Raw genomic sequence first — 27,323 nt, 5'->3', positions numbered from 1 at the left:
TTTTAGTAGAGACGGGGTTTCACCGTGTTAGCCAGGATGGTCTCTATCTCCTGTCCTCGTGATCTGCCCGTGTCGGCCTCCCAAAGTGCTGGGATTACAGGTGTGAGCCACCGCACCTGGCCCCAACAACCTCTTAGTTATTTTAGCACATACAGAATAAATATGACATTGTTTCTGTCCTAGAAGATCCTACAGTCTTGGGGAGGATGAAAGTCCTGAGTTGTCTTGTAGAATATAGAAGCTTATAGAAAGCAGAACTCAGCATAGGTAGGAATCTTGAGTGAGACTCCACGTAAGGTGGATTTGGGAGGAAGGGTAGGATGTAGATAATCAGAGAGGAGGAGGGAGAGCATTCCAAATGAATAACCTAAATTGAGTGGAAGCAGACGGTCTAACTAGAGCAAAGAACTATGTAGGGAAGTAAGGAGGATTCAAGGTGAAGCAAGGGAAGGCAGGCTTGAGAATTGGGCATTTGATTTCCTTGGTTGAATGGAGATAATTAATCAATCCATTTGAACCATAGGAGGTTAAAAAAGAAAAGCCATTCTGATATTTATGTATTTATTTATTTAGTTTTTTGAGATGGAGCCTCGCTGTGTCGCCCAGGCTGTAGTGCAGTGGTGCAATCTCGGCTCACTGCAAGCTCCACCTCCTGGGTTCACGCCATTCTCCTGCCTCAGCCTCCCAAGTAGCTGGGACTACAGGCACCCGCCACCACGCCTGGCTAATTTTTTGTATTTTTAGTAGAGACGGGGTTTCCCCGTGTTAGCCAGGATGGTCTCTATCTCCTGTCCTCGTGATCTGCCCGTGTCGGCCTCCCAAAGTGCTGGGATTACAGGCGTGAGCCACCATGCCCGGCCGGACTTTTTTTTTCCTCCCGGAAAAAAAAAATTAGTTAATTATTATTAACACCATTTTCAGACATTGAGACAGCCATCCAGAGTGCTCATTTGTGCACTAGTCTGGTTTTGGTGTCTGCACTGCCTGTACCAGAGGTAGCTGTACTGTTCATTTCTCAGTAAGACTGGATTTCAGGAAGTAGTGGCAAACTTGACTCATTTAAGCTATGTTTGAATAAAGAAGAGATAAATTTTGTTGGTTGGTCATTTTGTTTGAGAGATTTAAAAAATTAAATAGATCCATGCAAAAGGGATTAAGAAATGTTGCTGATAGGTGCTCCTTTCTCCCCCAGAGCCATCTTTGGTCCTCTGCTTTAATGATTAATATACTTGTATGAAAATCATCCTGCTGAAATACTAATTGCTCTAGTAATTATCCTAGCTTAGTATTTTTTACGTGGTGCAGTTTTGTGACCATTTGACCTCATAGTTGAGACATATTACCTTATGGTTATTAGTGCTTAATTTCAAGATCTTTGCAATCTTTTAAATGAGAAATTTGGTGCAGTATCTGTTGGACTTTTAGAACTTGAAATAGGAATTACATCTGTAAGTGATATGGATGCAAAACCACTGCAGCTTTAAAAAATTGCTACCTTTTTTACATTTTGTTAGATTCAGTTACAAGCCCTGGATATCAGACTTTCCTATAATGATGTTCAGCTGTTTCTTGCCATTGCAAAATCCATCCCAGAGCAAGCTAATGCTGCAGTGCCAGACTCAGTGGCCCTGGCGTCAGACTCTGTTGAAAGTTACCTTCCAGGTGCATCTCGCGTTGGAGAGGAAATCAGAGAAGGGACAAGACACACGTTAGATCCTGTCTTGGGTAGGTGTTTACCTATAAAACCCACTCAGTCTTGCTAATTACACTTCTTCTTTTTGACTCTTAAAATTTTCTTTTGCACAATTAAATTGTTCATAGTTTAATTGTATGTCATTAAGTATAACTGTAAGTCCTAAGTATGACTCTCTCATTTTTTAAAATTTAAAAACCAACAAAACATCCCTAACCAACTACTCCACTATTTTTCCTCTTTCCTGGATAATGCCAAAGTTGAGTTTTAAGCTTTGAGAGTTCTCCTCTGAAGTTATATGAGTAACACTAAGTTTTATTTTTAAACTTTTATTATTAATTTATTGGTTTATTTTGAGACAGGGTCTTGCTCTGTCACCCAGGTTGGAGAGCAGTGGTGTGATCATAGCTCATTGCAGCCTCAAACTCCTGGGCCCAAGCTATCTTCCCTCCTCAACCTCCTGAGTAGCTGGGAGGGACTACAGGTGTGTGCCACCATGCCTCACTAATTTTTAATATTTTTTTGTAGAGACGGGGTCTTGCTATTTTTCCCAGGCTGGTCTTGAGTTCCTGATCTCAAGTAGTCCCCCTACCTTAGCCTCCCAAAGTGTTGGGATTACAGGTGTGAACCACTGTGCCCACCCCTAATTTTAAGCTGTTTACAGGGGAAAATGTAGGGGCCAGATGGGAAATAGACCTTTCCTCCCAATTCCTGGCAAGGACATCACTTTAAAAACACAGTCAATATGAGGAAAAGACTCAAAGATTTCAGGGTACACTTGATTGAACTCTCCAATTAGGAGTCCAGTTTTGCTTAGCGAAATGAAATGTTTTAGTCACAGGTTTTTGAATTTCTTTTCTTTTTTTCTAAAATTAGTTTGTAGATTAATTTACATAAAATTATTTATGAAAATTATATGCTATTTGTTTCCTAGAGTTACAGCTGGCTAGGCTGCAGGAGCTGGGATTCAGCATGGATGATTGTCGCAAAGCTCTTTTGGTGTGTCAAGGTAATTTGAACAGGATTCTGTTACCCATTGTTTATCTTGATGATATGCTTCCTTCCCATTTCCTCTCTTGCTGCCACAAGGCGACTTAGAGAGCTGAGTGTGTTTGGAGGACCCTTTATGTGTTTTCTCTGGACTGCATATCATCTTAGGTCAGTAATAATGACGTCGTCCAGGCTGGAGTGCAGTGGCGCCATCTCAGCTCACTGCAGCCTCTGCCTACCCAGTTCAAGCCATTCTCCTGCCTCAGCCTCCTGAGGACCTGGGGTTATAGGCATGCACCACCACACCTAGGTAATTTTTGTATTTTTAGTATAGATGGGGGTTTCACCATGTTAGCCAGACTAGTCTCGAACTTCTGACCTCAAGTGATCCGCCCACCTTGGCCTGCCAAAGTGCTGGGATGACAGGCAGCAGTCTTTTATAGTGGATAAGAATTTGGGCTCTGAGGCCGGATGCAGTGGCTCATGCCTATAATCCCAACACTCTGGGAGGCAGAGGCAGACGGATCGCCTGAGGTCAGGAGTTTGAAACCAGTCTGGCCAATATGGTGAAATCCCGTCTCTACCAAAAGTACAAAAAAAAAAGAAATTAGCTGCGCATGGTGGTGCACACCTGTAGTCCCAGCTACTCAGGAGGCTGAGGCAGGAGAATCGCTTGAACCGGGGAGGCGAAGGTTACAGTGAGCCAAGATCATGCCCCTGCACTACAGCCTAGGCAACAGAGTGAGACTGTCTCAAAAAAATAAAGGGCTCTGGAGCTGACTGACTGGGTTCAGATCCTTACTCTCTGCCACTACTTATTAATGACTTCGGGAAGTGGCTTTGACCTCTGTGAACCAGTGCTTCTTTATCTGTGGAAAGAAGATAAGAGGCTGCCTCCCTCAGAGATTTGATGTAAGTAAATTACTATATGCAAAGCACTAAGAAAGTGCTAGCACATAGTAAGTGCTCTATAAATGTTAGCCACTGTTACTAGTGGTCATACTAATGGTGGTGATACTGATAATTATGACCGTTTATTGAGGTCCTGTATGCCTATCTTTGTGTTGTCTTGTTGCATCCTCTTCATAGCTCTTGGAGGCAGACATTATTATTCCCACTTGAGATGAGGAAACCAGCTCAGACTGGAACTGCTTAAGTAAACTTGTTTGAGGTCACATTTTAGTCCCCTATGATGGGCTTAAAGCCAGGTCTACCTGCCTCCTAAATCTGTGTTCTTTCTACTCCATCTCACTTGCTTTCTATCTCTATGTTTCCCTTTCTCTTCAAAAAGAGAAATACAGCACAGGCTGCATTTCCTTCCATCTTTTTTCTCTCTTTTTTTAAGAGACAAGGTCTCACTGTGTTGCCCAGGCTGGAATGCAATCATAGCTATGCTGTAATCATAGCTCACTGCAGCCTCCAGCTCCTGGGCTCAAGCAATCTTCCTGCCTCAGCCTCCTTTCCAGTCTTTACACTTGTGTGTACTTTCTCTCTTTCTACTTCTCTTTTTTTTTTTTTTTTTTTTTTTTTTTTTGTTGAGACAGACTCTCGCTCTGTTGCCCAGGCTGGAGTATGGTGGCGCCATCTCGGCTCACTGCAACCTCTGCCTCCCAGGTTCAAGTGATACTCCTACCTCTGTCTTCCAAGTAACTGGGATTACAGGCGCCTGCCATCACGCCCAGCTAATTTTTGTATTTTCAGTAGAGACGGGGTTTCACTTTTTTGAACAGGCTGGTCTCAAACTCCTGACCTTGTGATCCGCCCGCCTCGGCCTCCCAAAGTGTTGGGATTACAGGCGTGAGCCACTGCACCCGGCCTCTTTCTACTTCTCTACCTACTGTGGACAGTATATCCAACACACACACATGCACACATTAAATTTTTAATGTACTGATAGATTCTGTTGCTAATACAATTTTGTAGTCTTTTAAAAATATTTTATTGAATTATGATTGTAATTTTGTTATGATATACTTAATATATCAACAGCATCTTCCCATGTCATTGAAATTATTTATCAACAGTGATCTTTTTACATTGACTCTAAGGATGTAGTATAATTTACTTAATCGTTCTTCACTTGTTATTCATTCAATATTATACACACTTATATATAGTAAACATTTTTTGGTGTGAACTTTTGTCTGTGCCTTTTAATGTATCCTTGGTAGAGAGATCTATATTTTAAATACCGGACCAAAAGGTATAGATATATTTTTTCAGGCTCTTTACTTGACTTCTTTCTTTTTTATTTTTCAATTTTAATTTTTTAAAATTTTCTTGGGGCTCTTGAGTTGACAAATCTTTTTCTAAAAAAAATTGTATCTGGGTTAAATTCCAGCCAATCTATTTGTGAAAAGGCTTGTTTCATGACATACTCTTTTACATTAGCTTACCTTTTGGATTCTGAAAAAAATGAAGGTAGACCTAGTTCTCATGTGTTCCATGGTTTTGTTTTACTCAGTCATCATTAGTTTTTGGTTTAATTAATTTTATACCCCTTAATGTTTACTTTTCCTGTGCTTTTTACTCTTTCTTTAACAATTGGAGCACCTTTTTTTTTTTTTTTTGATTTTTTAATTAAAGTTCTGAGAACCTTTTGGAATTTTTTTTTTTAAATTTTAATTTTAGATACAGGGTTTTGCTCTGTTGCCCAGGCTGGAGTGTAGTGGTGGCGTGATGATCATGGCTCACTCTAGCTTCAAACTCCTAGGCTCAAATGATCCTTCCACCTAAGTCTCCTGAGTAGCTGGGACTACAGGATGTGCTACCATAACTAGCTAATTTTTAGATTTTTTTTGTAGAGATGGGATCTTGCTATGTTGCCCAGGCTGGTCTCAAATTTCTGACCTAAAGTTATCTTCTCACCTAAACCTCCCAAAGCATTGGGATTATAGGCATTAGCCACTGTGCTCGGCCTCTTTTTTGTTATTATTATTATTATTATTTTTTGAGGCATAGTTTCGCTCTTGTTGCCCAAGCTGGAGTGCAATGGTGCAATCTTGGCTCCCTGCAGCCTCCGCCTCCTGGGTGTGAGCGATTCTCCTGTCTCAGCCTCCCGAGTAGCTGAGATTACGGCCACATGCCACCACGCCCGGCTAGTTTTTTGTATTTTTATTAGAAACGGGGTTTCACCATGTTAGCCAGGCTGGTCTCGAACTCCTGACCTCAGGTGATCTGCCCGCCTTGGCCTCCCAAGGTGCTGGGATTACAGGCGTGAGCCACCATGCCCAGCCTCTCTTTGGTAATTTTTATTCCTTTTTTTTTTTTTTTTTTTGAGATGGAGTCTCGCTCTGTTGCCAGCCTGGGGTGCAGTGGCACAATCTTGGCTCACTGCAACCTCTGCCTCCCGGGTTCAAGCGATTCTCCTGCCTCAGCTACTCTCCTGAGTAGCTGGCATTACAGGCACGTGCCACCATGCCCAGATAATTTTTGTTATTTTTAGTAGAGACAGGATTTCACCATGTTGGCCAGGATGGTCTCGATCTCCTGACCTCATGTTCCGTCCACCTCGGCCTCCCAAAGTGCTGGGATTACAGTCATGAGCCACTGCACCCGACTGGTAATTTTTATTTCTTTAGTAGATAAAACTTAATTCCATCAGTAATGAATATGATAATAGCAACTAATGTTTATCTGTAATGTAGATAATAGCAGATAATGTTTATTACATGCCAGGCTTCACTCTGAGAACTTTCCATGTACTCATTCTTCCCTCTTCCTGTCAGTCCTTTTAAGTGGGTGTTGTAGGGCACAAAGAGATCAAATAACTTGCCCAAGAGCCAGCAGCTGGTAAGGGCGGAACAGGACCTGAAGCCGGGCCATCTTGCTCTGGAGCCCATGCCCTCAGCTACTTACACTGTCCCTGGTACTGGCCTCTGGTGACTTACAAGTATGGGGTGGCATTACTTCTCTTTTCTTTTTTGGGAGGAGGGAGACTTCAGCAACCTGGTTGTATTCAAGAGGTGATTAGTAATGGTTACATATTACACACATGCAGTTCTCGCATTGCTCTGTGTTCTCAAGGCATTTGCGTTTGGTTGAGAAGGCACAGTATACACAAAGTAAGATATTTGAGAACAATTGCAAAGCAGTACATCAATATATTTGCAAAACTACATAGTGAAGATTAAGTACTTAGGTACCAAGTGGCACCGTGTCTGGATCCTCTCCTGTCCTCTTCTCTCCTCTCCTTCAACAGATGGCATGGTAGAGAGGGATGGCTTCCTGGAGGCATTTTGGGCCAGATCATGAAAGGTGTGGTAAATTTGAGTGGAAGGTGTGCAACAAAGTGTTTGCTTAAAAGCAGGATTACTATTATGCTGGGATTCCTTCCCACCCCCCACCCCTACCCCCCCACCCTCCTTTTTTATTAAGTCCAAGAATACTTCTGGGATGAAGGCTCTCCTGGCTTCCCAGTAGGTCTCTAGAGAATTTTATTTCTCTGTTTCCTCTGTGAGTGGCCAGGGTAGCTGTGGAAGCTGGTAGAACTGATCACTTCTTAATTTCTTTGAAGGCCAATTGAAAAAGGCAGCAAGTTGGTTGTTTAAGAATGCGGAACCTCTGAAGTCTCTTTCCTTGGCCTCCACCAGCCGAGATGGCCCAGGGGCTGTGGCAGCGCCATTGATCTCTGGCGTGGAGATCAAAGCTGAGAGTGTGTGCATCTGTTTCATCGATGACTGCATGGATTGTGATGTTCCGCTCGCTGAACTCACCTTTTCCCGTGAGTGTCGTCCTGTTTTTCAGATTCATCTTGAATATTTTCAGTCATTGCTGAATTATTTGGGGCCTTTTTTTTTTTATGTTATTCATACTCTACTTAGTCATTTGGGTGAAATTTAGATAATAGTTTTACATATGTTTTTCATTATGTATATTTTAAAGCAACTTTTATTTGCCATATGTGACCTTCAGCCTATAGCTTGGGAATAGGAATGGTCTTTGATAAAATTTCCATTGTATTAACATCTCTAGCTAAATAATTCCTGATCTCTTCATTTTTCTTATCTTTTTATGTATCTAAAGATAGTGAATACTGCTAGGCATTTAACAGATAAGCTCAGAAAATAATGGTTCTGTTGTATTATCTCTTGAAAATCAAAAACAAGAATCTTACTAGAAAGTGCACTTCTGAATCTCCACCACCGCGCCGTGTGAGGGATAAAACACTATTTATATGTGAGCTGTCCTTTGCTAGAGCGGGGACCAAAGTAGGAGTACTCTGTCCTTTTTTTTTTTTCCCCCCCAAAGGTGAAGTCTTTCTTTGTTGCCTAAGGTTGGTCTCAAACTCGGGGGCTCAAGCAGTTCTCCTGCTTCCCGAGTGGCTAGGATTGCAGTGGTTCACCACCACTTCTGGTGGGAGTACTTTATCCTTAAGCACATCACTGCAAGCAGTGTGAGGTTGAGCTCTTTTCTTGAGGCGGAGTTTCGTTCTTGTTGCCCAGGCTGGAGTGCGATGGTGCAACTGGCTCACCACAACCTCTGCCTCCTGGGTTCAAGAGATTCTTCAGCTTCAGCCCCACAAGTAGCTGGGATTACAGGCATGCGCCACCACGCCCGACTAATTTTGTATTTTTAGTAGAGACAGGGTTTCTCCATGTTGGTCAGGCTGGTCTCGAACTCCTGATCTCAGGTGATCTGCCCGCCTCAGCCTCCCAAAGTACTGGGATTACAGGCATGAGCCACCGCGCCCTGCGAGGTTGAGGTTTTGAGGAGAGTAAATGAAAATGTCACTGCTCTGTTGAGTAACTTTCCATTGTTTCGATCTTGCCAGCCTCTTCTTCCTTCAAGTAAAGTTTGCTTCTGGGGCTTGAATCTGGCCTCTTGCACATTACAGAGCTTGCCCTTTCCCTGTGCTTCTAAGGCACCACCAGGGCTGCTTGGTTAAAAGTAACAACTGGAATTTTGACTGTTTCCATGAATATCTTTTCTGCAGAGACTAATTAGTTGATTTCTTATTTTTCTATGGCAGTCTTACAATTTTGAGCTAATATTTATCAGAGCATGACTTCTCTAATCAGTCTTCCCATTATTCAGGTAGAAATATCTTTTTTTTTTTTTTTTTTTTTTTTGGAGACAGAGTCTCGTTTTGTTGCCAGGCTGGAGTGCAGTGGTGCTATCTTGGCTCACTGCAACCTCCGCCTCCCGGGTTCAAGCAATTCTCCTGCCTCAGCCTCCCAAATACCTGGGATTACAGGCCCCTGCTACCACGCCCGGCCAATTTTTGTATTTGTAGTAGAGATGGGGTTTCACCATGTTGGCCGGGATGGTCTCAATCTCCTGACCTCATGATCCGCCCACCTTGGCCTCCCAAAGTGCTGTGATTACAGGCGTGAGCCACTGTACCTGGCCAGAAATATATTTTTTATGTTCCCACAGGCTTTGGGTATGCCTGGGTGCCAGGACTGGCACTGTGGGAAGGCAAGTGAGGCACTCGCCTCAGGCACAGAGTTTAAGAGGGTGCCAAAAAACTCAGCCATGGAGGTAAATAATATTTCAGTGCCATGTTTTTAAAACTTGATGCAAAAAAATACGTGATGAACAAAATATCAGAATGTTGTGTGCTCTCCTTCGCAAGTATTAGCTCTAACATTTCTTCAATGTCATTTATCTGCAAAAGGCAGTTTTGGTTGCTCCTGCCCTGCCGCTGCAGTAAGGTTTGCTTTCATTGCAGGTCTGAATTTTCTTCAGCGTGTAAGAACTAGCCCTGAAGGCTATGCCCACTTCACTCTTTCTGGAGATTATTATAACCGTGCTCTTTCAGGTCAGTATAAAACATATGTTATCATGGGATTTAAAAAACAAATTTAAACGTTTGCCTGGACCTATTGCTACATAAATTTTACATGAAGGAAAGGGCAGGAGTGGGGTGGGACAGGGAAAGATGAAAAGCAAATAGACTGCATAAACACAGAAAATAAAGATTTTCTGTTGTGCTAAAAACATATCTGATCTGTTGCAACTAAAAAGATATTTTTGGCTGAGGCGGGGGAATCACTTGAACTCGGGAGGTGGAGGTTGCAGTGAGTTGAGATCGCGCCACTGCTCTCCAGCCTGCATGACAGAGCAAGACTCTGTCTCAAAAAAAAATTTAAAAAAAAAGATGTTTTTATAGCTAATTCTTTTTGATCCTGCAGTTTGGCTTATTCTAGAATATGCCATTGCTCAATAGTGAAGGATCATTTATTTGGCCCTGAGAGTAGCTAAATTTCAAGGGAGATTTATGCCCACAAATTTTTTTTTTTTTTTTTTTTTTTTTTTGAGGTGGAGTCTCACTCTGTCACCCAGGCTGCAGTGCAATGGTGTGATCTTGGCTCACTGCAACCTCTGCCTCACGAGTTCAAGTGATTCTCCTGCCTCAGCCTCCCAAGTAGCTGGGATTACAGGCGCCTGCCACCATGCCCAGCTAATTTTTTGTATTTTTAGTAGAGACGGGGTTTCACCAGGTTGGCCAGGCTAGTCTCGAACTCCTGACCTCAGGTGTTCCACCTGCCTCAGCCTCCCAAAGTGCTGGGATTACAGGCGTGAGCCTCTGCGCCCAGCCAAGCGTTTTAAACCTCAAGTCCCCTCACTCCCCACTGGGTTCGTTTGTTTTATTTGAATCTACTGAGTCGATGACACTGTATATTCTGCCCTACCTACTCTTTAAAAAAAAACAAAAACAAACAAACCACTGTTGATCAGAGCAGGCTGTTTTTTGGGAGACATAAACCTCAATAATACCGCAAGCATTTTCAGGTTTCTTTCCTTCCATTTGAAAGACCAAGGTAAGAGCCTATACAGGTTGAAATTCAGAAGCCATAATATATTAGGGCCAAGTGGTTTGAGCAGTAAACTTTTTTGCCTTAAGAGAGCTGAAAGAAGCTCTCATCGGAATTGGTAGTAGGCATGGACAGAGTAAGCAGAGTAGAGCTGGGCAGTCCAAGGTATAAACCTCCGACTGCCTGCTCCCTTTGATTTCAATAAGAAATAAAGCCTTAGGCCGGGCGCGGTGGCTCAAGCCTGTAATCTCAGCACTTTGGGAGGCCGAGACAGGTGGATCACGAGGTCAGGAGATCAAGACCATCCTGGCTAACACAGTGAAACCCCGTCTCTACTAAAAAATACAAAAATCTAGCCGGGCGAGGTAGCGGGCGCCTGTAGTCCCAGCTACTCGGGAGGCTGAGGCAGGAGAATGGCGTGAACCCGGGAGGCGGAGCTTGCAGTGAGCTGAGATCCGGCCACTGCACTCCAGCCTGGGCCACAGAGCGAGACTCCGCCAAAAAAAAAGAAATAAAGCCTTGATTTGTTGTGCTGCTGCTGAGTGTTCTCGAGTATTTATCACATTTAATTTTATGTTAGTTAACATTTTCCCTTTGTAACAGATTCACTTAATGCTAACACCCTTATTTCTTCATTGTTCAAAATGTTTCACTTTAGAATAATGGCCCAAGTCTTTCTGAGAGAAACTCTTGCATGTGGGAGCTATTTTTCTGAGAATGATTTGTTTTCTTCGGACAAATATTGCTTACTTTTAAAGTTGTATGAATACATTCAGGTCATTAAATGTCAAATGGTGTAGGGAGACTAATATACCTACTGTGTGTTACATACTGGTTTGGATTTGTTCAATGGCTGATTGTGTGAGTCTATTTAAAGATCTGCTAAAAGTTAACTGGCTTTGAAAAGTTGAGTCTTTTAAGTCACAGTGATGTACCATTTTTCACACCCAAGAAATTAGCAAAAATTAAGTGGGAGACTACTAATTATTGGAAGATATAAGCCATAGTCCCTGCTATTAGAACTATACATTAATACTACTACTTTGTAAAACAGTTTGGCATGCCCTGGTAAATTTGAGTGTAAGCATACTCAACAACCCAGCAATGTGTTGCTTCTAGCTCTGTACCGTGGAGACTGTCTTGCCTGTGTGAACTACAGATGTATATAAGGCTGCTTGTAGTAGTATTCCAATAGCAATAAAACTGCAATCAAGTGAATGTCTTTCAGAAGTAGAATGGATAAATAAATTGTATATTCATTATAATGCATGTTAATATTCAGTAGTGAAAACAGTGTACCACGGTGACCTGCATCAACGTGATGTAGCAGTATGCTCAACAGTATGCTCAAAGATGTATTGGTGAGCCAGAATAGAAACTTGAAAAAGAATGTACATGGGGATTCAGTTTATGTAAAGATCACAAACAGGACAGTCTAATAGATTCTTAAGAAAGGTATATATGCTTGGTAAAATTGTAAAGAAGAGCAAGAAAATGATTAACTAAAAATTCAAGTGAATGGTCACCTGGAGTTGGGTGGGAGAGGGTTGGTAGGAAGGAGGGGAATGAGATGGTAGGGAATGGCCCTTGGGGACTTTAATTTTCTATTTCCTAAGTTGGAGAGTGAGTAGATGAGTGTTTGTGGTATTATTTTATATGTTGTTTATATAGTCTTTATGCATATTTTAAGAAAAAGAAAAAGTTAATGAGCCTTTGTACGTACCTGTTTATTCAACCAATGTATTGGTCCTGTAACCAGGAGAATCAAATTTAGTAGCTATTTAAGACACTTTATTATTTTTCCAATCTTGGTCTGAGACTCCTTTTTCCGTCTTGAGTGTCTCAACACATCCTGCCTGTTCTTTAGTGGAAGAGGGCACATAGGCTGCCTGCCCTCCTTCCTGCCACCTCTGGAAGACCATTGTGGGAGTACATATATGCCCTTCCACTTGTGTCCTCTGAACAATGCAGACATCTGTAGGGTGACCTGTAGCTGAAGGTGGTTGGTGCTTTTGTTGTGGAATTGAATTGGAAGTAGAAAGCTATTAAGCTCCAGTTTGTCCTTGCTGAACATTTGCGAGCAGTGTTCCCCTGTAAACTCTTGATATCTGCTGAACAGATGTCTTATTTCCTGTGTTCTTTTAGGCTGGGAGCCATTTATTGAGCCTTGGCCTTGCTCTGTATCCTGGCAACAGCAGGCAGCTAGTCGTCTTCATCCTCCTCGACTGAAGCTAGAAGCCAAGGCCAAACCTCGTTTGGATATCAATATCACTTCTGTGCTAATTGGTGAGTAGAAAGTTGTCTTTCATGATACCTTTCTGTATCTAAGCTCTGAGTCTGGAAGACTGTTAATCCTAGTTTAGCACATACTTGGGCCTGTACCAGGCATCACTTCTTCATCCTGACTGCTTTCCTGATCAACCCTAATAGCCTCTTGTTTCTCAACCGGTTTCTCCAGCGTTGGCATCCCATAAGGATGCTCTCAGTGGTTAAGCAAGAACTTAGGTTACTTGGGAAACATAAATGGCCATGTTGGACTTTCTCCTCATAATGCTTGGTCACTAGAGTTTATTAAATGTCCTGGAAGTGAGTTTAGATTAACTTTGCTTAAGCTGTTCATGGAATAATTCTTAAAAGGTGTGATTTTGACCATATCTTTATAGTAGAATAAATTGCCTTTGTTGTTTCCCATTATCATTTTGAACTAACTCTGAAAATGACTTGCTTAAGGGTTGCCAGGTTAATGGTGTGTTATCTAAAAGTATCTTTGATATAATATGTACTGATATGTATATGTACTTTGATATGATATGTACATTTCAGTGTATGGATTCAATGTTGTGAATAAGAACTGCTCTATTCTTGTATTTCTGCCATCTAAAAGGAAAGCAAATATAATCATACAATCGAGTAGTGTATACCTTCACTGTGAAAACTCACATTCATTGTTTGATTTATTGATCTCCATGATCTGATTTTGGAATTACTATGCTTCATCCTCGAGCAATAACATACACTATTGCAAATTGTGAACTTTCTTTGGTGTGTATGTTGGATTGAGGCTTTTAGAATATCCACTTCCTTATGCATGTCAGAATGTCAGAGTAGGATGGAAAGAATGTATTGTGAAATGAGACCATAAGTTTGTTGACCCCCCCAAATTTAAAACCACTGTTTTATATGATCAGATTTCATCTACTAATTTGCCTGGTTATTAATATCACCTAGAAAATAGTAAATTGACCCTGTGATCTCTCTAAACTGTAATGTTTTGACTCCTACATTGTTTCTCACAACATCTCTTACTCTAGAAGGTTAGAGAAAATTTGTGGTCGTCTTTTGAAAAGCTGCAGTAAACAAGAACTTACCTAAAGGGTTCTTACTGGTATTTCTGATGAGCACAGTATATGTCTCTTTAAGAATATCTTCTGGCTGTGCACATTGGCTCATGCTTGTAATCCCAGGTCTTTGGGAAGCCAAGATGGGAGGCTCACTTGAGGCCAGAAGTTCCAGACCAGCCTGGGCAACATTGTGAGACCTTGTCTCTACAAAAATAAACAATTAGCTGGACATAGTGGCGTGCATCTGTAGTCCCAGCTACTCAGGAGGCTGAGGTGGAAGGATCACTTGAGCACAGGAGTTCAAGGTTACAGTGAGCTATGATCGTGCCAGTGTACTCCAGCCTTGGAGATGGAGCAAGACCCTGTCTCTAAAAACACCAGCCAAACAAAAAATCTTCCAAAAGGCATTCTTGTCAGTGGTAAAATTTGTTTTGTTTTTTCACCTTCAATTCCTTATTCCAAATACTGTTCTGAAACCCAGAAACGTTGCTGTGACCTCTTAGTGTATAAATAAATATTACTTCTGTAGCCAAGTGTTGTAATTGAAAACCAGAAACCAATAATTCTTCTTCCAAAAAGTATAACATCTTAATTAGTATAAAAGATCTTCATCCAGGTGTGTTGCACTGTAATTATTTTTGTTAACCTGCTATCTGCATTGTAATTCTCTCACAGAAGTAAAACTATCTGTAGAGAATTGTCTGCTGAATTTTAGCCTCTGGAGTGCAGTGGCATGATCTCGGCTCACTGCAACCTCCACCTCCCAGGTTCAAGCGATTGTCCCGCCTCAGCCTACTGAGTAGCCGGGATTACAGGCTCATGCCACCACGCCCACATAATTTTTGTATTTTTAGTAGAGATGAGGTTTTGCTATGTGGGCCAGGCTGGTCTCAAACTCCTGGACTCAAGTGATCCGCCCGCCTCAGCCTCCCAAAGTGCTGAGATTACAGGCATGAGCCACCGCGCCCGGCCTCCATATAAATTTTAGATTCAGCTTTTAAAATTCCACAAAATGCCCTATAGGTATTTTGATGGGGATTGTATTGAATGTATAGATTGGTTTGAAGAGAGTTTTGTGGCGACAGTTGCCTGTTCATGGTAACCTCTTTCAGTGGAGCGTGAGGCTCTCCAGGGCACAGACTTCCTCAGAATCTAGCGCAGGCCAGGCATGTAATGAGACACTCAATAAAAGCTTGTTTTGTGGAATTGAAATTATTTGACTTGAACCTTCTATCTTTTTTACTTCTCTTAAAATCTCTGGGGGATTCTTTCTAGACCAGTATGTAAGTACCAAGGAATCGTGGATGGCAGATTACTGTAAAGATGACAAGGAAATAGAGTCAACTAAATCAGAAGACTGGATGGGCTCTTCGGTGGATCCTCCATGTTTTGGACAAAGTAAGAGTTTTCACTACACATGTTTAACGAAATCATTTTTGACCTACAAAGCAATGCTTCACTGAGAAATTCACATGGAACCATCATTCTGCGTGGAAAAACCTACAGGAAATTCTGACTGTCTTCTATAGTTCTGTTTTAGTCTTTGCGGGAGACAGTTTTCTGGCATGAACTACTGAACTTATAAATGTGGGCTGTAATTCCACCTTTGCGGGGGAGAAAAGATCTGCAACACGTAATTCCTCAGTCCTGGTAATAATGCACATGAACTGGTGCACCTGAGAGTGCATCAGGATCAGCTGTGGTTTGTGTTTTACTCCGCACAACATTGATTTTCTAATTGATTGGATTTTTTGGACCAGATTTTTAAAAGCATCTAAAATGGTCTTCTAAATCTAGAGAGAGAGGGTTTGGACATATTCTTGAAAAGAGGCTGAGCAGGAGCCCATGTGGAAAAAGTTGTTAAAAAGGGAGCCCTGTGCTGTTTATAAAAGAATTGAATGCCCTGCCTCTTGAAGAAAGAGGAGTCAGCTTGCTCTCTGTTGGTGATGCTTTCTTTCCTTATTTAATGGCTCGCCAGCTCTGTTTTCCTCGGAGCTGGGGAGATGGTGATGGACAACTGCATGGTCTTAGTTGTTCCACAAGCCATTGTCATCCAAATTCAACTCAGCTCCAACTCTTAGAATGTGGTTTCTTTGGGGAGTCTTGGCTGGACTTCACATAGCTCATGAATACTTAAATATTCCATCTGGTCTGCAAACGTGTCATGGGAAGATGGGTGTTCTTAGTGTATGAAGTAATTGTACTGGTTCATCTCTCCTCAGGGTGTATAAGTGGACTTTCTATCTGCCTTGTACTTCTAGAAAGAGACACAAAGAAATGTCAGCTGTGCTTGTTCTCTGTTTTCCCAGGCTGTTGCTTCTGAGTCTCAAGGTCATTACTTAGGAGCCAGGGCTTTTCAGATATTGTCAGCTTGGATTTTGGCTCCTCCTCCAACCTTCCCAATTTGTGTGTCAAGAAAATGTAACATAGTCTACCCAGAAGACTCTAAATAATTTTTGTAATATGTCCAAGAGAGTGTGTTTCTAAAACATTATTCATGCAGGGGCATCTTCATTTCAGAGTCTAAAACTCTAGCAAGGCCTAGTCTGCAAGATTCTGATGAAAGATTTTCTTGTCCCTCTCTTTCTTCTTTCCTTCCTCCCTCCCTGCCTCCCTCTCTTCCTTCCTTTTTAAAAGTTTTGTCCCTCTCTCTCTTTAGTTAAAAAGCTTCCTCATCTATATTAAATGCTGGTGCTGAGTTAAAGCTTGATTTTTATTTATTTAAAGATTTTTATGATTACTTAGGCTTATAAAAGTGTAATATATCTTTTTAATAAGACATAACTTGAATATGCGTAAAGTTCCAAACCTCTTTTCTTATTGGAAATTCCTGGATGGTAGTATAGCACCTTCCAGGATTGTATTCTTTTAGCAGGCCTACTAAAATGATCGTTGGAAATTTATTTTGAAAGCAAGTAGGTTTCAGCCTTGTTGAACTAATCACGAACGTTCAGGTCTTATTCAAGAACAGTAAGTCATATTTCCTCAAAAGTTAAGCTTTTTATTCAGACCAGCCTTAAAATGAACCCTTGGGCATAGCCCTTAACATGAAATTTAGCCTAAGGGACCTGCTGCTTTCTCACTGTTTCTTTATCAGGGGAAAGAAAATACCAGCCTCCTTTTGACAAAATTGTTGGCTTTGTTCAGTCAGGGCTGAGATTTTGCTGGGAAACCTGGGTGATGTGGCACTTCATTAAATTTATTAGTTTTGTATTCCAAGGACATTTTATGAAAATATCAAATATTCTGAAAACTTCCATGCTTGATTTTAGAATTTAAATAAACACTATGAGACAACTCCTTGGTAGAGATTGTTTAAATTTGGAACACATACTGTCTCTTCCCCTGAATTTTTGAGATCCCGTGAGACTGGCATTTTACTTCTGTGTTTTACCAGTTGGAATGGAGCAACCTCCACTAAAATCTGTACTGATTGATTTTTGTAACTTCTTAATGCCATTTAAGAACATAACACCTTTAAATTAAAAATCTTCAAAAGGCTTGTCATTCTGTTCAAGAGAAGGTTCAATACATGTTCTTCTAATTCAGGAAAAAGAAAAAAAAAAGGAGCATGCTACTTTGATCCAGCCTCCACAATAAAAACTAGTATAAAAATGTGTTCGCTTTGTCAAGTACGTCCATAACTCTTAGTAATCACTGATGGGAATGACCCTGTACTTGCATGATGCTTGCTGTTTTTGTAATGTTCTCTATTTGTGCTTATCGTTGGGAAGTGAGTCTTCTTCTTTCACTGTATTTATTCTTAGCCTCTAACTTTGTCTCTCCTGTCTACCAGGCCTCCCCCTTGTCTACCTTAGAACTAGGAGCACAGCCAGTCTGACTAACCTAGAGCACCAGATCTATGCTAGAGGTACAGTATAGCCAAGCGAGGGCTTGCTTTATTTTCTTGTTTTAAGAACTGCCTTGTACATGAATTTTTTTTTAAATGAGTGGGAGCTGAATGGGGGTATTCCGTGTCATGAGTACTTCAGTAATAGGAAAGAACATTTCCAACTAATGAACACAGTGGTGCTTTGTATTAGCTGATTCTTACATCGTTTCCCTTCCATCTCCCTTAACTTTGGTGGAAATGGAATAAACTCCACAGTGTATGATGCAGAAATATGTTAATACAATGTCAATTAGAGGTGATTTCTCATATTGAAGAGCAAGTGGATGGAGGAACACCATGCTCCATCAAGCAGTGGTGCCACAAGTCTTAAGTTTATAAAATACCCGCTGAAGATTCCCATGGGAATGCATGGGGCTCTGAAGCAGGCACTATGATAATAGGGATAGCGCAAAAAAAAAAAAAAATTCTCAGTAAATAATTGCTCAGACACAAACCTTAATTTCTTTGGATGCCAATTTTTGTGTTTAGAAGGTAAAAAAGAAAATTTTATTTCTATCTCTGACCCTTGAAAGTTTCTTGAGAAATTCACTGGTAAGTGAATATGGTAGAAAACACCATAATCATTGAGGAATTGGGGTCCCAAGATGTTCATTTTTTTGTTTTAGGGAGTGCAACTTAATCTGAATGATTTATGTGTGCACATGGCAAATTCCAGATCGTTCATCACGATTTTTTTAAATAAAAAGAGGCCACAGGAATATAGAACAGGGATGTTAATACTCAGGGTACATTGCCCTGGGTTTTTTTTTTTTTCTGGACAATTTTACCAGGATGGATGTTTGAGGGAGGGCTCACGAAGAAAGTCCAGAGCTGAATCTTAATTTATTCATGTATTTCTGCTTCTAAGCTTTCTGTATGTTACTTAATCTTTCAGGCTTGGCCAAGCATTATTCCTGTTTAGCTGATAAGGACAGTGAGGTTCAGAGACATTAGGTGATTTGCCTTTATTCACTTGACCAGCTAGTAGCAAACCTAGTACTTTAATCTGCTTCTTAGGATTTACAAACCAGGTCCTTTCTGATGGACTGAGCTGCTTACACAGCATGACAATCTACACTGTTTATAATGGCAGAATTACTGTGTGAAATAAGTCCAAAGGGGTAGAAATTTCCTTAGCTGGAGCTGTTTGAAGCTGAACTTGGATTCGGGTAGCTTTAGATTCTCTCTCAGCCCATGAAGAAATTGGGTTTGGTCACTGGAGGCAGATTTTCTGAGGCCACTAGGGAATAATGTTCTCTTTGATGGACTTGGGAACTTTTGTCTCTGGTGCTGTGCCAAAGGCAAGTACATAGTTTATTTGGATCCTGGTGCAGGAGATGTCAGATTTGTTGCCTGATGTTGGGTTTGGATTTGTGTGCATGCAGTGTATTTTTATCCTCAGAGAAATGGGTTATTGAAGCCTGTGCCGTTATGTCTAATCAATGCAAGAAGCTTGGAGACCTAAGCATTGTGCCTACCCATGCTATTTAACTCCAAAGCAGTATACTTGTGAATATATTTGTATGGATTCGCAGCACTTTATTCTGTATAACAAACTGATCAAAGCCATCTGCCACCTGTTCTTTTTAAATCTAATTTGCAAATGGAAACTTACAGTCTGGCTCACAGTGGGATATGAAAGCACATCTGGCTTCTTTTTCTCCGGGGCCCTTTATCTACTGTAATAAAAGCAGCTCTCTCATTGCACTCATAGAAGAGGGAGGTGCCTTTCAAAGTGCCACAATAAATACCGTTTACCCTGCAGACAGCTCTTAAATTTTTTACTCCCCCTCTGCTCTTGTCAGCAGCCTTACAGCTACTCCTTAATTTTCTACTTGATGAGCACTAATTTTTTTTTAAAGCAAACTTTGGGAGCTAAGTAAGGCCATTGGGGTGAGAAATGGGCATATTCCTAGTGGAGATTATCTTTAGAAGTATTTGGGGTATCTCTAAATGACTGACCACAAAATTGTGGGAACACACTGGAGACTGCTCATTTATTTAGCAGATTACTCTATCTTAGACTCCCCTGAACCATCGTGGTTATCAAAATAGAACTTGCCTTGACCCAAAATTGCTTGGTTTGCATTGTTTACAGTACTAACCTCTCAAAACTTTAAAAGAGATAAGGGAAAAATGGAAGTGATTGCTTTTTAAAAGGCAGTGATGATTATCGACTGTTAGGGTACAGTCCCAGCCTCAGTCTGGAGGATGCAGAAGGCAGGACATGTTGCAGTTTGTCTTCTCGATTTTGTTGGCAGAAGATGTCCTATAGGATGAATTCAGTTTTGCTACAGTGTTCTCTGCAGTTAGCATTTTCAGCTTCCTCTAGATGTCATTTTCTCCCAACTGCAGAATGGTCTTTCTCACGCCGTCGTCGTACTTTAATGCTAGACGCATAAGAAGATTGAGCCACACCTCCCTTTTTTTTGTTGGTTGTGTACGAGTGTTGTGAACACGTCAACCAGGCAGCTTTCTCACACCGGTTTGCTGCTGCTGCCTCTCTATTTGTGTGGCCAGTGGAGGAGACAGGCCCTTGGTTAGAGGAGCTGCTTCCCTTCCTTTTGGTACTCTGTGTTCCATGTGGAACCACATACCATGGGCAGTGGTACCTGCAGAGGGATCTGTCTGCCAAAGCAGCTGGGGCACCAGCAAACCTGCTTTGGGTTTCTTACAACCTTTGTAGTCAGGTCACCGCTCTCTAGAATTTGGTTACCTACAGTTTTGTGTTGATTGCTATTTCTTTACACTTTCCCTGATTAGAAGCTTTTTGTGCAATGAAGCCATATTTTATGTTCCTTTTATGGCTTCCATGGTACCCACCTTATAATAGATGGTGGTAGTGGTATCTATGTTTAAAAAGTGGGCTAACAATTTTGTTTGAAAAGCTTTGGGATGGGATACTTCTGACTTTCCAGGGAGACAAAAACAACTATTAGTATAAAAGAATAGGAAAGAATGTTTTTATTTTATTTTGTTGCAAAATGCATACTATGACTGTAGGGTAACTTATATAAAGACAGGCTTCCTTAAGGTAAAGGCTTTTTGGACAAAGTTTAAATAAGTACGTATGATATATCTTGCTACATTTTAGGTTACCCACTTAGAATATAGTTCTTGGGAGTAATGGGGAGGTCCATTTTTCTTTCTTTTGTGATTCCCACCGAGTTAAGTCCTGATGCCTTCTTCTGAGAGATAAGGCCTGTAAAAGTTGTAGAAGAATTGGGGGCTGGGAATAGTCAGGCAGGGAACAAATCCTCCCATAGCAGCCAGCAAATACATGGAGCTTCCGTTCGTCCTGTTCCTTCTTTCTTGCTTCCACCTTCAGCGCCTTTGCACAAGAGACAAATTTGGGCACTGTCTCCAGGTAGGGGGAGGGTCTCTGCCATGCAGACAGAGGCGTCTGCTAATAGCCTTCTTCTGTTTGTCGCAGCAGAGGTGAAAACCCCCAAGCGCCGGCAGCCATTTGTCCCCTTTGCTCTGAGGAACCACACGGGATGCACTTTGTGGTTTGCCACCCTGACCACCACACCCACCAGGTAAGCAGTCAGTTTGTATTACCCCGAGTCATCTCTGCCACCAAAGCCTTCTTGTGCCAGCCCAGTAGAGCAAGGTGGGCCCCCTCTTGAGACTCTTGGGATGATATTTGAATGAATAACTTGCCGTCTTGCTGAGATTTATGATGGAGGTTCTGGTTTTGTAGAGAATCTATAGTCAGAGAAGCAGGTCCTGAGTCTAATTATGATCTTGATTTTGGTATACCTTATGTTTAAAAGCCAAGCAAATTAAGGATGTGAGTAGGAAGATGAAAAAGCCATTCCATCTTTTCTCCTCGATCTCTATCTTCTTTCCCGTTTTAAAGAAGCGATGTATGGTTATTATACCAAATGTTTTGCCATTTTATTCCAAGACTGCTTTGAAAAAATTCCCGTTCTCCCTCTATCCCGAAAGAATTCTTTCATACCTAAAACGCATTTCACCCCAGATGGAATTGGGTGGAGTCTGGAGAACAAAGGAGACTTTACCTAAGCCAGGCGAGAACCTTTTCTAACTTTCTGCCTGTTTAGATCTTGGCTCAGCCTTCCAAGTACATGGTGATCGTTCCAGCCTAGGTCATGAAGTGCATGGCATGAGTAACAGAATCCATTTGATTTGAAATCACATTTCTCCGACCTCCCCCAAGTATGAGACTGCTCTAGAAGAGAAGCTTTTTTGTTTTAACAGTGTGGGTCTGTTTAATTCTAACTAGTCACTTAAATGCCACTTGGAAAAGTCATGCCTTAATTCACATGTACCAGATTCTACTGCTTGAGGTAAGTGACTACAGAGTGACAGCTTTCAGCTATTTCTAAAATTTCAAATAAGTTGTGATTCAGCACGAAGATAGCTATAGTTAGCGACCCTCAGGGTCATTCTTTGTAGCTGGGTCATGCAGCCTTTTATTGCTGGAAATTGAGTTGTGAGAAGGTTCTGCTCTTCTGCACGGGGCTCCTGTGAGAGGGAGCTGGGAAGAAAGAGGGACAGGCTGATGTTGTCTGATTTGGTTTCAGGGCCGCACTGTCTCACAGTGGGAGTCCAGGGGTGGTTCCAGAAGGGAATGGAACATTTCTCGATGATACTCACAATGTTAGTGAATGGCGAGAAGTCCTCACAGGCGAAGAGATACCGTTTGAATTTGAAGCAAGAGGAAAGTTAAGACACAGGTAAGTATGGTTTATTCTTTTCCTTAAAAAATAAAAAGTGGATGTAACTGAGGGTCCTTAGTGTTTTGCCTTTTCACTTTCCTTATTATTTTATTTTATTTATTTTTGAGACAGGGTCTTCTTGCTCTGTTGCCCAGGCTGGAGTGCAGTGGCACGATCTCGGCTCGCTGTGGCCTCTGCCTCCCGGGTTCAAGCAACTTTGCCACCTGAGCCTCCTGAGTAGCTGGAATTACAGGGATGCTCCACCACACCCGGCTAAGTTTGTATTTTTAGTAGAGATGGGGTTTCATCATGTTGGCCAGGCTGGTCTTGAAATCCTGACCTCAAGTGATGCACCTCAGCCTCCCAAAGTGCTGGGATTACAGGTGTGAGCCACCACACCTGGCCCCTTATTAATGATTTTAATGTCTTCTTTTTAAAAGATATTTCTTAAATCAGTGTTTCCTTTTATTATTTTATTTTATTTTATTTTTATAGAAATGAGGTCTCACTGTGTTGCCCAGGCTGATCTCAAAGTCCTGGGCTCAAGCAGTTCTCTCACCTCGGCCTCCCAAAGTGCTGGGATTATAGGCGTGAGCCACTGTACCCAGCCTCCTTTTAAAAAATAAAGACTTTGCTGCCGTCTTGGAAATATATGTCTTTTCATTAACTATCCATTATATTTGACATATGAGGTGATAACCTGTGTGTTTCACATAATTTGGTGGAAACATAGACATATCATAACCCTCAAGTTCATTGCATCTTGGCCTGATTTTCATGATGGATTGGTGATATGGTATTCTTAAAAGGTTCTCAGAGCATGTTGATTTCCATTTTAATGTACATGTATGCCACATAGTGCTTTTAGCAAGCAGATAGTTTCAGGACTCAAAGCTAATGATAAGACAAATTCTGATTCTAAAAAGAACTGATCTGGGGAGAGTGCTAGCTGATGCATTCCTGAAGTACCCATACTAAAAACTGGAATGAGTGTGGAAAAAAGGTTCTATCTGATTACTGAGAGATCATAAACTGTCCAATAAAGTGTAAATATTTATTTACAAATATTTTTCTGTGCACAGGCTATCCAGTGGATATGAATAGGTTAAGACAGCATTTGAATAGGTTAAGATTTAGTATTTGAGCCTCATATTTGTTTTCAAGCTGAGCTGAAATTGAAGGGATTGGCTTTAGCTTTCTGTAATCATGTGCTTTTTGTGGTGCTTTCAGTGACTGAATGTAAACTTGCTCACGAGTCAAGCAGGTTTCCTTTTGCATGGCTTTGGTACCCGCACACATTGTTCCCAAGAAGCAAGAGTTCTGAACGTGTGGGCTCCAGGGATTTTATAGGGGGAAAAAAAAGTCACTATGCTGGGCACATGTGTACTTGGAAGCCACTTCAGTTTCCAGCTATGAGCAGTGAGCATTTTCCTATTGGTCCCCACAGTTCTTGGAGAAGCTAACTACAGAACTGTTGGGAACATTTCTGGATAAGCCCAGCCTCTGTCATATCAGAAAGGGTTTGACCTCTTTGTCATTTCCGTTTTTGTTTCCACGTTTCGTAATCCATTTCAAGTGCCACTATTCTGCTTGAATTCTTCAAAATAAATCCCTTTTCTGGCTTTTTCCCCTTTTGGCACACGGCACCCCACTCCATGCCTCCCTCCCCACTTCCTGTCAGCCTCAAATCCAGTTCCCCATTTCACTTCTGGCTTGAATTAGGCAAAATCTAAAATAGAATTAAATGTGCAATTTCCTCCTGTTCCTCCTGTTCTGCCCACTGCCTTCTGCTCCAGTTTCAGTCGAGCACAGGAGCCCTGAAATGAGTGCTGTGCCTCTCCTGCCCTGTCTGTACTCACGCAGGGCTGGAGCCAAACAACCTCATGTGGTTCTGAGCGAAGAAGGATTTCAACAAAGGAACCAAGAATAATTTTTTAATGCATTTCCAAGATTATGGTTATATGATTAAATCGCTACTGCCTTTTTACCACCCCAGTGACATCATCATATAGGTTGGGGTGACAGTTGGTGGGGGAAAGACCTTGGCTTGTGTACAGGATTTGCGTGGTTTGTACAATGGAGGACAAATGCCACTCTTACTCAGTCAAGCTTTACAGATCTTGCAGTTTGTGTTGTAAGTGTAAAACCCAGTTAAACTGTGCTCCTGATTTCCCTTGCATTAGGTAATCTGCAAAAGGTTTAGCCGACTGGGTTTTTACATCATTATATACTAAATCAGATTCGTGTCTTTGCTTCTACTTTTCATCCCTTCTGGAGGTTGTGTTTCATATCTCTTTGTTCTGCCTGACAGACACACCCATGACCTCCGGATTCATCAACTGCAAGTGAGAGTCAATGGCTGGGAGCAAGTGAGCCCAGTGTCTGTGGACAAAGTCGGGACCTTTTTTCGATATGCAGCACCAGATAAAAATTCATCTTCCTCTACGGTGTGTGACTGTCAGGAAGTCAGAGGGTTAAGCCTGTAATAAGCTTACTCTAATGAAACTTTCTTGTTCTTTCTTTCCCCTAATTCTAGGACTGACTGGTTCAGTCATAGGCATTGGCAATCAATATGTAGATAAGCCAGGCGATGGTTAGTTTCAGTAGAAAAACAAGATTTAAAATCAGCAGTAACACATTTCCTCACCTGTGCAGATCTATTTCATGCTAGCTGGCCTGACGGGCAATTTACTAGTCTGCTGAACCTGAGTCTTGGCTTTATTTCACATATTGTTAGGCTTTCCGTATACACTGTCTTTTTAATATTTCTTATAATGCAGCACCTTGATCCTTTTACTCTGTGTCTCCAAATCTTTCTCTGTGGCACAAAGAGAGATATCCACTGTCGTTTACTTTCTGATCACACATGCTCTCATGCACCCTTCCCCCAGTTTCATCCCTGCCTGTAGTCCTAGTGGTTGGAGGGACAGGAAATGATGCAGGTAGCATCCCTGACTTGTAAATGCAGGTGGAGGCTGACATCCTGGCTGACAGAGCTGCCATGGTGCTCTTGCCCCATCCTCATTCATACTTCATGGAATACTTGCACTTATTTTTGGGTAGCCAGTGGTGAGGTGGAAATGCAGATTTGCAGAGATATTACAGCTTTCTTCATGAAAAATATTCTTAGAGAACACTGTTGCATAAGTGTTCATTTTTACTGTTGCTCTTGTGCCCCAAGTTTCTTAGACCAAAAAAAAAACAAAAACAAAACCTTTTCAGGATTACTTTTCAGCCTAAGCTTATGTCTGGTAATGAAAGGACCAGTTCCCTCATAAGTGCCTTTCCTACTGCATTGATGTGTTGGGGAGAAATTTGGCATACGTTGAATGGTTATAAAATGAATATTGTTGTTTCCATCTCTTTAAGGGAGATGTTTTATCTTCATAGTAGACTATACTTTACTTGAAAGTATTTACAAACACCACTCTTTGAAGAAAATTATGTTGCCATTAAATTTAATGATGATAATTATCTTAAGTCTGTGCTGACTCTAACTTTTGAAATCTTTTTCAGATTGGCAGCCCAAGCAGCAGAACAAATATTATACATCCCCAAGTTTATGTAAGTACGATTTTCCTGTTGTCATTGTGTTTACTGCGTATGTACACTGCACCTGAACCATGTGGATACACATTTCTTAATGATCAGAGAGACTTTATGACATATATGCAATTGGAATTTATCTCTACCCTTTTCTATTAATGATTACCTTCCTTTTCCAAAAACTTGCAAGAAAATGTTGTCACCTAGCGTGATGTGTGAGACTGTTACAGGGAAGGAGAAGAAAAGGCACATGCTTGGTCCAAGGTCTCCTTTTCATTCTAAGTTAAAATGGAAATTAACCCTGGTATGGCCATGTGTGTTTCATAGTTTTGGGTCCAAAGGTCATGAAAGTAAATAAGAAAGAAAAAGTAGCATTTATTTCCTATTTGGCTTTTGAAACATCATCACGAGATGACATTAACAGACTTATTCCAGGCTTTTATTTATAATTTCTCCTCCCTGATGATTGTAGGTTTTGAAACATAAAATTTCAGGTAGGCCTGAACAATATCAGGGTTTGAAACAACATCAGGATTTCTTTCTTTCTTTCTTTCTTTTTTTTCTTTCTTTTTTTGAGACGGAGGCTTGCTCTGTTGCCCAGGCTGGAATGCAGTGGCGCCATCTCGGCTCACTGCAACTTCCACCTCCCGGGTTCAAGCGATTCTCTTGCCTCAGCATCCTGAGTAGCTGGGACTACAGGTGCGTGCCACCACGCCTGGCTAATTTGTTGTATTTTTAGTAGAGACGGGGTTTCATCATGTTAGCCAGGATGGTCTCGATCTCTTGACTTCATGATCTGCCTGCCTCAGCCTCCCAAAGTGCTGGGATCACAGGCGTGAGCCACCGTGCCCGGCCTAGGATTTCAAGTAATTGTTACTGGCTTTGACTATTGGGGCCTTTTTAGGGTTGGGTCACTGGAAGCTTGAGCTTCGATGATGATTTATGCCTCAGATTGTGTCCCTCTAAAAACACTCTAGAAAATTGTAGTTTGCCTTTTCATTTGGACTTCCTAGAAGTCTTGGTTCAAAACCTGGGGCTCTTCATTTTAGTGTTTATTGGGTTGACTTTCACTTGCTGTTTGTCTTAATAAGAAAGTTGGCAGAAGGAAAAGCTTGAATGTCATGCCGTTTGTTTCTCCAGTAAAAAGCATTGTTAATATGTTCTGGACACTCATTCTAAGAGCAGTACTTTCAGAAATGTTTTCTTTGGTGTACTTAACATGGGATTTTTCTACTTTTAAGAAAATGTCCTGTCACATGGTATTAGCACAAAATGTGTGTTGAATGTGTGGATGAACATATGGAAAAATAACGTAATGGCTGTAACCCAAGACCAAAAATACATACTTTCCCTTCATTATGTTGAGTTTCTGAACCTTGGTGTTCTTTTTATGAACGAGTGATTATTTTTAAAGTT

At 41.3% G+C, this 27,323-nt stretch overlaps 1 protein-coding gene across 7 annotated transcripts in view; it reads left to right on the top strand.

The window, feature by feature from the left end:
- Nucleotides 1-27,323, top strand: part of VPS13D (vacuolar protein sorting 13 homolog D) — a 284,031-nt gene that overhangs the window by 93,323 nt on the left and 163,385 nt on the right. For 4 of the 7 annotated variants that reach the window (XR_012425938.1, XR_012425941.1, XM_045380408.2 and 1 more), the window contains 11 exons: nucleotides 1,515-1,725; nucleotides 2,628-2,702; nucleotides 7,200-7,406; nucleotides 9,357-9,446; nucleotides 12,589-12,729; nucleotides 15,060-15,182; nucleotides 17,581-17,655; nucleotides 21,110-21,215; nucleotides 22,227-22,379; nucleotides 24,673-24,808; nucleotides 25,878-25,925. Coding sequence is in view for 5 of the 7 variants with exons in the window: in XM_045380408.2 (XP_045236343.2) it covers nucleotides 1,515-1,725; nucleotides 2,628-2,702; nucleotides 7,200-7,406; nucleotides 9,357-9,446; nucleotides 12,589-12,729; nucleotides 15,060-15,182; nucleotides 17,581-17,655; nucleotides 21,110-21,215; nucleotides 22,227-22,379; nucleotides 24,673-24,808; nucleotides 25,878-25,925 (1,365 nt within the window). In the remaining 2 variants the exon portion in view is untranslated. The remainder of the gene's footprint in view (nucleotides 1-1,514; nucleotides 1,726-2,627; nucleotides 2,703-7,199; nucleotides 7,407-9,356; nucleotides 9,447-12,588; nucleotides 12,730-15,059; nucleotides 15,183-17,580; nucleotides 17,656-21,109; nucleotides 21,216-22,226; nucleotides 22,380-24,672; nucleotides 24,809-25,877; nucleotides 25,926-27,323) is intronic. The other 3 variants (XM_045380417.2, XM_045380426.2, XM_045380422.2) reach the window with 3 other exon arrangements.

Source organism: Macaca fascicularis, chromosome 1, assembly GCF_037993035.2.
Source record: "Macaca fascicularis isolate 582-1 chromosome 1, T2T-MFA8v1.1".
NCBI lineage: Eukaryota > Metazoa > Chordata > Mammalia > Primates > Cercopithecidae > Macaca > Macaca fascicularis.
Note: the sequence above shows the minus strand (reverse complement) of the source record. Positions and strands in the feature narration are given on the sequence as shown.